Source organism: Diceros bicornis, chromosome 7, assembly GCF_020826845.1.
Source record: "Diceros bicornis minor isolate mBicDic1 chromosome 7, mDicBic1.mat.cur, whole genome shotgun sequence".
In the NCBI taxonomy this organism is placed as follows: Eukaryota; Metazoa; Chordata; class Mammalia; order Perissodactyla; family Rhinocerotidae; genus Diceros; species Diceros bicornis.
The window spans coordinates 34475461-34489346 of record NC_080746.1 but is presented as its reverse complement, the minus strand read 5'-3'; the positions used below and the strand labels follow the sequence as shown (position 1 = coordinate 34489346).

Below are 13886 nucleotides of genomic sequence, written 5' to 3'. Positions count from 1 at the left end.
AGCCTTTCTAAGGCCAGGCCCAGCAGTCTCATAGGGATACACCCTTGATAAGAATATAACCAGGACACTGGCACTACTTCACTATTTAAATAGTACAGGAAGGCCTGCCCCTGTGGCCTAGTGGTTAAGTTTGGTGCACCACACTTTGGCCGCCTGGGTTCAGTTCCCCGGGTGGGCACATACACCACTTGTCTGTCAGCAGCCATGCTGTGGTGGTGGCTCACATACAAAGAGAGGAAGATTGACAGCAGATGTTAGCTCAGAGCAAATCTTCCTCAGCAGATAGATAGATAGATAGATAGATAGATAGATAGGTAGATAGGTAGATAGATACTACAGGAAAGATTCCATCCAGTGGAGTAGGCTATCCAGATTGAGCTTATTTGGGCCACTGGAGTGGATTTTGCCTTTTCCCACTCTGATGATTTCCTAAACTTTGGGTCTAGGATGTTTGTAACACAAAGAGAGATACTTAAGTGATCTTAACTCATTGTCTCCCAAAAGTCGACAAGGGCCCAAGTGTACTTTCTCCTCCCCCCTTAAATTTCCAAAGCATGACATCAACAGAAACATCCAAGATCTCAGGAATCTGGGAACTTACTGAATTATGAATTCTTGCACTTGAAATGTCTCCACATTGTAACAAATCCATCCAAAATAGATACAGGAGTTTACATTTCAATCTCCTAAAGCCTAACCAGTCAAATATTAATGTACTTTCTTGTCAGCTCACATGCCAATAATTCTGAGTTAAAAAGCTGATTCAACCTTCACCTAGTTAATAGTTTACCCAGAAACACTATCAAAGGTGTCCTTTTCTCATTCACTACACATATGTTCAAAATTACATCTTGTAACTTCCATTCTCAGTAGGCAACCAAAAATGTTGCCTGTAATCGCCACAAAAGTTTCTTCACTTTTCTTTCAATTTCTTAACCCATTTCAGTTGCATACATATCTGTTTTATGTTGCATACATATCTTTTAATGTTGTTGTGCCAAGCATTATACTGCTATATAATAGACATAAAATATTTATAAAATATCCATGAAATGGTCACATTGGTATAAATAAATGTCTCAGTTATAGTAGACTTGTAGACATATCTTTCAAATTCTCTTTTAGATTAAAAAGTCTTTTTATGATTTTAATTTGTATTAGTCTCTGTGTCATGTATTCTCTGTTCAGTGTTCTCAGCCACAGCTGACCACTGGAATTACTTGGGGAGCTGTAATCAAAAGTATCTTCGTAAAAATCTAGTAAACACAATATTAATATTATTGAATAATCATACTAGGTGAATAATTACAACCAATTAAATAAAAATTTTAATTGAGATTTAAATAATTCAATTTCTTAAAAATGTATTTCTTTAAAAAATATATTCAATTTTATATAATATTGAACTAAAATATACATTAAGTTAAAACTCATAGACAGGAAATGGATGATGCAGGATTGCCATCTCCATGGGTAATCTCCATTTTTCCAAAGGAAGCCCAAAATAGAATTCCTTGGCCAGCCCCTTTACTGTTTGCCCAAGGTGCTCATTAGTATTTCATGATTAAAGTTGATAATCATAATTAAAGCATGTGATTTTTTTGAAACAGCCTTTGTCGGTGGGCCCCACATTGTATGAAACTATCACCTGCTAATGGAAGGAATAACCAATAATATATTTATTAATTAATAATAAATTAATAATAATAATTAATTATAAATTAATAATAATTAATTAATTAATAATAAATTAAATTTCAAGTCAGTGCCTTTTACATTCTATGTTCTTTTATATTCTATGTAGATATTCTGTGATTTTATTAGAAATGTATCCCAGAAGAAAAAGTTGCAAAATCTTGATGAATCACCCATTAGGGGTGATTGTCATTGCTCTGGTAGAACTAATATTTTCTTTTTCATAGCTTCAGCTCCCACTTTTGCACTGAATCATCTAAAGAAAACAATAATTGTTACCAAAGGCCGAGAAGTCGTCATGGAGTGCAAACCCCAAGGCTCTCCAAAACCTACCATCTCTTGGAAGAAGGGAGACAAAGCGGTTAGAGAGAACAAAAGGTTAGAAGTCTATTTCATAATTCAAACTCTTAATGTCAGACTTTTTTGAAGTTGTAGATGATACACACAAAGTATACAAGAAAGAGTTTTGCAATAATTGTGAGACACATCTCATGAACTGATTGAAATATGGTTTTGTCTATGTGATTAAAAAAGAACTCAAAGTTCTATTTCACTATGGTCAGACTTCTTTGCCTCCGTGGTGTTTGAACACCAGTTGGGAATTTCACCAGGTTATGAAGAAAGCAAACACTTTCATTAAGCTAGTTATTTTTGGTTTTCATTTCGGGTCTGCAGATTTGGGGATCCACAAGTTATGTATGATAATTTTTAGTAGTTGTGTTCTCATTTCAATGTTAATATTAAAGATAATATAAACATATTCTGGATCTTCTGGATAATCACTTTATGATGGAATACTTCCAAGTGAAATTTGTGCCTGTGTTTGCCTTTTTGTTTGCAATCATGTTGATGCAAAATAATGTAAGATTACTTTGATTACCACAGGCAAATGAGAAATGTGCAGAGGAATATTTAATGTGTAAAGATTTGTCTTTGGTAAGTAAAGCCAAAGGACATCACAGGAGTGCAAATTGGGAAAAACAGAGAGAATTAAATCATCACATGACAGTCTGTGAATTAAATCATCACATGACAGTCTGTATGCCAAGCTTGAAAGTTCCGTGCTCTATCAATCATGACTATTTTGGTGTTGCAATTGGTGATTCAGCTTCGACAAAATATTATCCTCGGTTATGTTAAAATAATGTTGCAGATGTTGTTTTAGAGTTTTGTTTTTCATTTGATCAAAAGGGATAAGGAGTTTATGCTTTGTTTTATGTTTGTCAAGATCTAAGTAACCATATAGTTAAAATAATTTAAGTCAGCATTAGGGGTCTATTTGACTATTTCTTTAAGTAATTTTGAAATATTTGAAAAACTTCTTTAGAATATTTTTGTTTCCCGTTCAAGTCTGAGAAATGCTGATTTAAATTGTCTATCTTAGATGAAATAATTTGTGGAATGATTGGGTTCAGTTTAGAGCCAAGGATCTATGCTGCCTGGAAAAGGTGATCACCTGGAATTGACATGGGTCACGTTGGACATCTTGTTTTGAAAGAGAATTTCTTTTTCTTAGTGAGTGTACGGTGGGGGGCAGGGCAAACCATAAACTGCAAGATAAGTGTTGAATATGGTTGAATTGAATTTTTTCAGATTGTTGTTCATAGAAATAGGGGGAAAAAAAAAACCACCAGACACAAACCTTATTAAAGCAGAAGAAAATTATTTTTTTGTATAGTAAGAACAAATAATTTACATTGCTTTGTTATCACCTTTTCTCAATACATTAAAAATTTTTATAATATCATCAAAATATGTATGCCATATCAGTGCAAGCCATTTCAAATGGAAATAGCATTACTTTGTTTTATGTTTGTGGATGGCGCATGAACCTTGTCCTATTCATTTCAGTTCACATAGAATGTTCCTCATCAACTGTTCATAGACATCACATTGAGTTTTAAAAAATTAGGTGACATCTCTTTTGTCAAAGCAAAAGTATTGGGAGAGGAACAGGTTATGAGTTTTCTATTCAACAAATACAAACATAATAAACTTTTTTATTTTCCAGAAATTGAAAAATACAGTTTGTGAATTTTCCAGTTTTCTTGCCCCCCTTTCTCTTCACTGCTATCCCCTCAGGTTAGTGAGACAGTACACTGACCTCAAACTCAGATGTTTTTCCAGACGTCAATATCTCTGGTCAAAGTGCTATTTAAGAAAGAGGCTGAAATGTGTTTTTATTTATTCAAGTAAAAGCAAGACTTGAGCACATTTACTTAGCATTTTGCCTACGCTAATCTACATGTTTAGATTTGTAAATTGGTTTAATAAAATAACAAAGCTGAAAGATATAGTGCACTTTTACTCTTAAAATCAATAGGCACGCTTGCAAAATACCGTTGTTACTGATGTACAGCCTGTTACCCTATTGGCCAGTCCCAGGTTTCATGAAGAATATAATATAGCTGGATATAAAAAACACAACCATTGAAATACTAAAATAAGAAGCTAGGATTTTAAATAACGATAGAAATAATTCCGCAAAGCAGTGTAAGAAGACACACACAGATATTTGGAAAACTACATTCTAAAAATATGAATGGGGGCCGGCCCGGTGGCACAAGCGGTTAAGTGCGCGCACTCCACTGCTGCGGCCCGGAGTTCACCGGTTCGGATCCCGGGCGCACACCGACGCACCACTTGGCAAGCCATGCTGTGGCGGCGTCCCATATAAAGTGGAGGAAGGTGGGCATGGATGTTAGCCCAGGGCCAGTCTTCCTCAGCAAAAAAAAAAAAAAAAAAGGAGGATTGGCAGATGTTAGCACAGGGCTGATCTTCCTCACAAAAAGAAATAAAGTAAAAAAATAAAAATATGAATACAAACTTGAAATTTAGATTCTCAAATGTATATATTATACATTCTTTAAAATAGTATTTAGTAATATATGACAACTTATTTTCTAACAGATATTTTACATTACTTCTCTCTCTTTATAAAGCACACTAACTATTTGATAGGAGTTGTAAATATAAATTTAAGTTGAAAGGGAGGTGAAAGAAAACTGTTAAAGCTTTGAAATGTTTGTGTTATATATTTCACATTGGGGCTACACATTCAAATCATGGTTCATTTTATTGGGATATAAATATAGTCATCATTCATGTGATCTACATCAAATATGTTACCCATTCATCCAACCTACAACAACTGAAAAAAAAAAGTTAAATTAATTAACCTTGGCTTTCATTCATAATTTTCCCAGTTACTTTGGGTTCATTCCAAATTGAAGATTGAAACAGCAAATGGCAGTTTCGTATATGGGCAAATAAAAACTAGTATTTATTATATTGGGGAAAAGGAGTTAAAGTAATAGTGTCTTATAAGAGAAACATTTAAATGTGAGAAATATAACACTTTCAAAGCATAAAATTATGTCCAGAGCAATGACATAAAAGTGTAATGAAAAATTTTAGTTGCAGAAAAGTTATCTAATCATCTGGAAACATGTCAGACACTCAAAAAATTGAAGTTGAACCTAGAGTTAACTGTAATTTAACTCTAAACTGTAAACGCAATGTTATAATAACTGAAGGTTAGTAGTCGATCATTCGTTTTATCAGCAGAGGGCCAAATAACTCATTGGCTTATCTTTTTGTGCAAAATTTTGATTGAATCTTCTAGGTTTGATTTTTTTGTTTGTTTGCTTTGGGAGGGGGGTCTTCAAAACACAGCCTTTTTTTGTAATTATCTGTTTCACTAAACAAATACATAAATCATTATCCTGAAGTTTAAAGTTCGATACGTAATAACTAGAACATAATATGACTTTTAGAAGAAATTTGATTAATAAATAAGCTGCCTGCTTATATATTACAAAGTATTTCATTTATTTGGTCCTAAATTATACACATAAAGTACAGAAGAAAATGGATTGTATTAGAGCTTGTGAGTTGTTTATAGTAGTTTGTTGTTTATATCACAGAATGTTCGATATGAGCTGCTACTCACACAGGAAATCATATTATTGCTAATAACAATGATGACTGCTTGTAAGTCTATAGCACTTATAATTTACAAAGCACTTTAACACTGTGGGTAACAGTATAACCCAGTGTACAAAAGAGGACTTAGTTGCTCTGCTTATCCTGCAGACTATAAGGTTTGAAAAAGTTACTTAATTTATATCCTTTCTTATAAAATTGGAATCCAAAAGTGTAATCTCATTGGGTTGTGAGAACTGAATGACATTTTGTATGTAAACTACACGGGCCGATGTACGGCATTTAATAAGTGCTCAGTGACTATTACTTGTGATGATAATGATGCTGCTGCTGCTGGTGGTGGAGGTGGTGGTGACAATGATGCTATCCTTTGCACCTTTGAATCTTTGATTACTGGCATCAATTTATTTTATTATTAATTCTGGAAACTTTTACCACTCTCTTTTTCTTTCTCTAGTAATTAAGGGAAAGAGTACTTAAGAGTTAACTTATTATCTGGGATTAAAGGAGTCTTCTAGGTCCTCTGTGTGATAAATTTGTTATTCATTAATGTATGTCCCTAAATTGACATTCTTTGCCCACCTGAGCCCCAAACCCCCATTTCTCATCATCTATTCCTGGCACGGCCATTCTCACCAACCTTACTTACTCCTCGTTCAGTATCTTTAGGATAGTTTTTGTACTGGTAGGCTAAATATTTACTTGCTCAGCATTATAGGCCATGTGCAAATAGGTCAGTACATATGGAGAGTTGATGGAAATAGAGAAGAAGGCTTTCAAAGATTTTTTTACTGTTTTTTTTTTTTTAATTTTTTGTTTATTGCAGTAACATTGGTTTACAACATTGTAAAAATTTCAGGTGTACATCACTACACCTCCACTTCTGCACAGATTACATCATGTTCACCACCAAAACACCAACTACAACCCATCACCACACACATGTACCAAACCATCCCCTTCACCCCCCTCCCTCCCCCACTCCCCCCTGGAAACCACCAATCCAATCTCTGTCCCTATGTGTTTGTTTATTGTTGTTATTATCTACTATTTAATGAAGGAAATCATACGGTATTTGACCTTCTCCCTCTGACTTATTTCACTTTGCATTATACCCTCAATGTCCATCCATGTTGTCACAAATGGCTGGATTTCATCATTTCTTATGGCTGAGTAGTATTCCATTGTGTATCTATACCACAGTTTCTTTATCCATTTGTCCCTTGATGGGCACTTAGGTTGCTTCCAAGTCTTGGCTATTGTGAATAACGCTGCAATGAACACAGGGGTGCATGTACTGTTTTTTTAAAGGAATCTCTAGGTTTCGCCCCATGGCTTTTAAAGATCACTAGCACATATGCATTTAGGTTCCTTTATCAGTCATGTCCATTTTCATACTAAAACTTATAAGTTCCAGGAGTACTAAGACATAAAATGTTCCATAGGGATTTTCTCCTCCACTATACTTTCATTCAGAATGTTCTGCTCATCAAACCCATACTGGATTTTCACTTCAGCTCATTATTTCCATTAGTTGGCCATTAACTTTTGTTAAAATATAATCACCCAGAAGCACTCCAGCAGTGCACAAATATTAAGCCTTCATTATTACATCTTCAATTTCCTGTACTTTTTGCAGACAAAGACAATCTTGGCTAAAATGAAGAATACATAGTTCTTAGTAAAGGTACAGTTTATTTTGTTTCCTTTCCATCTGCACATATATAAACTGTTATTGAAACCCATAGAATATGCCATTTATGTTTTTAAATTATTCACAATTATTGAAATTTCAAACTACTTTAAGTGCCAGTTTTCATTTTTAGGCAGACAGTGGGGGTACCAGTTACAGAGATAACGGACTATAATTCAAATAGGTGCTAAAGAAATTCTGCATCCAAAAAATAAAAACTATCCTATGGAGGGGCAGTATTATAGTATAATTTTTCTTTTATGAGACTGTAATCTAAGCAAAAACTTGTCCAAAACCCCTTGTAATACAACCCTGCTCACCAAAGGAGCTTCAGAGCAGCAAAATTTTCAACTTACTCATTTAACACACACAGAAAATTGCATTTGAAGTACCCATTAGTTGACTTCTAGTGGGAATTCATGTTGTGTTTATTAGGCAACAAGATCAGGCTCACATACTGAGTTACAGACATATGGAAAAATATATTCTTAGTGCAAGCCCTAAAGGACACTGTTACTGAGGGGAAAATGGGGTCTTCTTACTTTTTCTAAGGAAGAAGAAGAATTCATGGGTATAATTAGGGTCTAGTTTCTGTCCCTTTGTTTCCACCTACATGCTGTGTTTGCTAATGAACAAGCTGTTTTGTTGTTTCCTCTTTGACAATGTCTTTTACATATTAAGAACATAAAACAACACAGACCCTAGGTATCTTGGGTTTTTTCAGTGTCTAAGAAATTGTATAATGACAGAAAATGAGCATTCATATATCAAGAATATACCAGTTAACTTTGTTTGTAAATTAAAATCTGTGCTTTCAAAGGCAATAATCAAAATGACATTATTTATCTAAGGAAAGAGAAGGTTGATAGCTGATTTCATAAGATTTAATGCCTATGAACTGCTTACAGTATACAATGTTTTATCACTCAGGAGTGGTGACTTGCTGTTCCACAGGTCCACTGAGCTTAAGGGGATGAGGAGGAAATGGCCTTACATTTACTATGGTGAGGTTAGGATGCTGACTTCCTGGTTTCATTGAAAACTAACTGCACAAGACTCTGTTGGTTAACCTTCACCACTTTCAATAAATACTAGTGAAAAAACAAAAGGGGAGAAAAACCAAATGCAGTCATAGCAGCAATGTATGATGAACATTGTAATTATAAATATAGATGAACAAATTCTTGGTCTCTAGGAAGAATCACCCCTTCAAGTAAAAATGAGCTCAATTAAGAAATGATCAATGGCTTATTCAAGCCTAGGCCTCTGAAACTCAAAAAAGTCAATATAAGAAGCCAATAGGAGGAATCTTCCACTAACCTCTATCTTTATACCTATAACTACTAAATTCAGCAACTGAGCCTCACTACAGAGGTTGACTTGAAAACCTTTACTACATAGAAGCCATTCTTTAAAGTGACAAGATGTTACTATCCCTACTTGACCTCATCAACACTAATCCAAAATAAGTTTGGAGATTATGAATCCAGTAATAGGACAAGAGAAGATATAACTCCCAAGATTTGAAGTGATTCATAAATAAAAAATGTCAATAAATAGTGATATAAAGGAAGAATATTGAAATCCATGGATTCTGGAAATTATATAATTCTGTGTATTTCTTCCAGCAAAGGAAGGAATACATACTGTTTCAAACTTTCCAGGAGTCAATTTACCTCTATATACTCATAAAGATGACAGGATGGGAATCAACAAACATCTTGCTTCAGTCTAGTTGAGTTGCATTAGAGCCCTAGTAGACTCTGGACGTTCGACATAGGTTTGTGCACCTGACTGGTGTCAAGATTAATGTTTGAGGAAGTAACTCTGGGGCACTGACAGAAATAGCAGGGGGAGACAAGGGACACTAAAAACATTAACAATAGATAAAACCAGGCCTGTGAACATGGGAGCACAAAACAGTGTAAAACACAGAGACCTATTGTGCATAAAAGCTAAATAATAGTCATAAATTTGGTAACAAGATGTCAAGGAAATGTAAAAAGGATAGGTGCCAAGAGTAACTACAACAGAAGTATAATAATAATTATATATACATACATATAATACATACATATGCATATGTATGTATATAAATAAATAAAATATACTGTGGGGTTAGGACACTCTCATCCATAATGCTTTATTTTTTACATCTTCAAAGAGACCAACTGCTTGTTTTTTTTGTGAGGAAGATCAGCCCTGAGCTAACATCCATGCTAATCCTGTTTTTTTTTTTGCTGAGGAAGACTGGCTCTGAGTTAACATCTATTGCCGATCCTCCTCCTTTTTTTTTTACCCCCAAAGCCCCAGTAGATAGTTGTATGTCATAGTTGCACATCCTTCTAGTTGCTGTATGTGGGACGCGGCCTCAGCATGGCCAGAGAAGCGGTGTGTCGGTGCGCACCCGGGATCCAAACCCGGGCCACCAGTAGCGGAGCGCACACACTCAACCGCTAAGCCAAGGAGCCGGCCCCCAACTGCTTGGTTTTGAAAATAATTCAAATTGCTTGCCCTAGTTTTTAAGAGATGTATAACAGAAAAAATGATGTGATTTGCCCTAGAAATTCAGTTTTAATTCTGTGTGAATACATCCCTCTCTTATTGTACCCATCCTTTCAATCAACAAGCCAATTGAACAAACCTTCATTCAGCAGAAAATTAGATTTTCAAACTAATTTAAGTGTTAGGATAACCATTCTTCCCTGGGTTTTCTTTTTTCTTTTCTTTTCTTTTCTTTTCTTTTCTTTTCTTTTCTTTTCCTTTCTTTTCTTTTCTTTTTTCTTTTGCCAATGCCTAAGATTAGGCACTTAAAATCTCTCGGGTAAGAAACACCCTAAATTGTGCTTCTCATTTCCCTCCATTCTCCCTCCCCATATAAACCATGCTTCCCCCTATAAATAGAGGAATCTTTCCAAAGCACAACTTTGACTATGTGATTCCCCTGCTGAAACTACTGATCTGAATCTTCTATTGAATACAACCATAATTCGTGAGTATACATGAGGATCTCCATAATTTTTATGCATTTATTCATCAATCCATCTAACAAATATTAAGTTGAACATGTGAAACTACCATTTTTGTTAAAAATGAGTGAATAGAAAGAATTTCATACAGTTCTACCTAATATTTGTAAGTGCCTATATGCTATAATGCTTGGTGCCAGGAATGGAGCTATGAATAACATACAGGGTACCTACCAACATGGAGTTCAGAGTCTATACCTGCCTCATTACCTGTTCAACTATCTTTCTCTCTCCATGTGTCTCTACACATTTCTGCCCTCTGCCCCAGAAAACTATACAAAGCATTCTAACTTCAAGCCATACGGGACACTCACAATTCCCCAAAACAGGTTCTTCATTTTCTCACCTTGTAAGCTTTACTCAAACTTTCCCATTCTCTCTCCTCCCCTTCCTTGTAGCATGCTGGTCAACCTCAAAAACATTTGAAATTCTGACTCAAAGGAAAGGACTCTCTTTTTATGCTTTCTCACCTTTGGAAAGGCTCCAGCAGATACAGTTATCAAGGAGCTGTAGTTAGTGGGAAATTAGATAAATAATTTGTCAACTTCTAACTTTTAATTTAGTTCTCAATATGTGCCAATTGACAACCCTCTAATTTAGATATTGTCATCTCTTTTTTTTTATGATTGTATTTAGATATTGTCGTCTCTGATATACAAATTTTGAAATTTAAACCTAAGAGATTAAGTTACTTGTTCAAGGTCATCTGCAAAGCTGACCTTTAAAACCAAGTCTGGTCCTAGTCAATGATTCTATGATAATCTTAACAATAAAGTTGTTTAGCAGTGATGTTGCATTTCAATCTACATGGAGAATTGTGATGGAATTCCTTCTTAGTATCTGTGATGTTTCTGATAAGGATTCTGCTTCCCGGTCTATACTCAAAAGGTGCATAATCAACTTCACAGGCAGTTTTCATGCACACACACATACATACACACACACACACACACTCCTCATACATGTTCAGAAAATCCTCCAAATAAAGAACTTCATTTGAATCTAATTTTCCTTTCAATAGAAGTCATGGGCCAAACTGAAAACTAAGAGACACAGTGGCAAAATTTCATCTTGCCTTTATTTTTCTCTTTCTCCATCTTACTTTATGGTAAACTAGATCACATCGGTATTGATTGACAATCCAATTACAAAAAATATTTATTTTTCTTTCTTTTCAGTGACACATTGATCAATTGATCAAATGTTATAGACAAAGTATTCTAAAGATGACATTATCATGATGCTTCCGAGCTGTACTTTAATATTTTTTTCCATTGTAGATCTACACTGTTTTCAGGAGTATTTGATGTTTATAAATTTGGTGCCTCTTAGACAATGAATAACTCAAAATAATTCAAATTTATTGAGTAACAATGTGCTTGCACCATGCCAAATAGTTGAATGGGAATGGAAAACCAAAAGAATTCTCACATTTTCAAGTGATTCCATTTTCAGCAGTATGTTTAAATGATATAACAATGATCAACAAATCTTCAAACTGACATCCGTTTAAACACAGAAAACATGCATGTTAGAAAGCCTCAAATTATTTGTTCCTAATATTTACCAAATTTAAGGTTTTGGAAAATCTAAAAGCTTCTCTTCAAAGGTCTTCAAACTTTGTTTCCTGATCTCACCACCAGTTTGTCTTGTTTCTACTTTTTTTTTAATTGTTAAATATAACAAGACAGGTCTCAACTCCCAAAGGAGATGACACTGAGGAAGTCAATTAATTTAAGCTGTAAATGACAACAAAATAAGTCTGGCTCTGTTCTACTATGAACACCTTCAGTTTGTGGCATTACATCTCTAGCTAATTACCAGTTTAGCAAATAGTTCATAAATTCTACTTCTAAATATGGTTCATTTACCCCAGTTACTATAAATTGCTCCACAAGTTGCCTGGTTATGCTCTCCACATAGACACAACTTGAACAAGCCATTAATTGCTTAAAGGCTTTTCTTTTCCAAAAGCCCCCTAGACTACAGCTTTCAGCTTAATTTTTCCTTATTACAAACCACATCTAAAATACTTTGGAATTCAAGCATCTAAGTACATGGTACTGACTGATCCTACTACCTCCCCAAGCGACTCTTCAGTGACTATAAAATAGTGAAGAGAGAGGATTCTGAGGATGTTTAGAAAAAAGTATTTTATGACAGAGATTTTTAGCTTCCTGTGAGAATTTCACAGTCACTTCTTTTCAGTTTTTGCATAAATCACGATCTAATTTAACTATGGTTTATTCATCACGGGTATTAGAGGGCTGGTTACAAATTAGAACATAGCCCTAGTAACCTTGACAACAATGAAAAACAACTTGCAGATCATTTCCATAAAAGATAACCTAAACCAATTTTATCATTAGCATGCTTATTTCTCTTTGCTCAAGTAACAGAGTTATTTATGAAGATAGATAGATAGATAGATAGATAGATAGATAGATAGATAGATGATAGATATAAAAATATAAGATGACTACTATGTTCTTAGTTGTATCTTGAGGTTTCAGAGTACCAATTTATTTTTGTTTCTCTCTTTCCAATTGTAAATTGTAGCTCCATATCTCCTTTCTCTAATGCCATATCGTCTACACACTGTTCTATTCCATTTATTTCAGTGAAAACAAAACTGTATTCAACATTACTGAATGTAAGACACTATGCTAGTTCATACCAAGGCAAGTAAAAAAGAATCTCACCCCCTAAAGAGGCACCTGTCTAATGGGCAATAAAACTAATCTATAACACAGGATATTTAAGGTAATAATAATATAGGATTATTAACATAGGATACTTAATAGATATTATTTAGGTATTTTTAACAGAAGAATTAAGATAACAATAAAACTAACTACCCTTTACTGAGCACTGGCTATTTTACATATGCATTACTTTATTTCAATCCTTAAATTAAGATAATATTGTAAGAAAGATATAATCATTCCTGTTTTAAGTAAAGTAATTGAGTTACAGAGAGATTGCCTAAGATCACACACACATCTGACTACAGAGTAAGAAAGAGAGTCCAATTCTCTTTGAATCCAAAAACCAATTCTTGATCTATTCCACATCTATTCTATTCTCCACAACAAACTTGGAGAGTTAAGAAAAGGAGAAAACAAAATCTGGATGGAAGATGAGGGGAAACTTCTTGGATGAACTGCCATTTGAAATCGTCCTTGAATAGCTTTTGACACGTAGAGGTAGAGTATATTTTAAAAAGAGAGCAGAATTTGCAGAAGCATAGTCATGAATCCGGGACACTTTTGTGAAAAGTAAATACTATTATTTGGCCAGAGTTTATATTATGTGTAGAAATGGAGATAAGCTGAAAAGATTGGATAGCTGAGGACAAATTGAGAACTTGGAAAGACAGATTGAGTTTACATTTAATTTAAAGCGAAAGGGTAGTCTTTGAAAGACTTAGTTCACATCTATTTTGGGGCATCTACTTTTATTATGTAATTTTAAAAACAATATTTAAGTTTTATGTAACAGAAAAATACACCCTAAATATTGCA

At 34.3% G+C, this 13886-nt stretch overlaps 1 protein-coding gene across 4 annotated transcripts in view; it reads left to right on the top strand.

Annotated features, from left to right (window-relative positions):
- CNTN5 (contactin 5) overlaps window positions 1-13886 on the top strand; it is an 812742-nt gene that overhangs the window by 579303 nt on the left and 219553 nt on the right. For all 4 annotated transcript variants that reach the window (XM_058545360.1, XM_058545362.1, XM_058545361.1 and 1 more), the window contains one exon: window positions 1923-2073. In XM_058545360.1, coding sequence (XP_058401343.1) covers window positions 1923-2073 — 151 coding nt within the window. The remainder of the gene's footprint in view (window positions 1-1922; window positions 2074-13886) is intronic.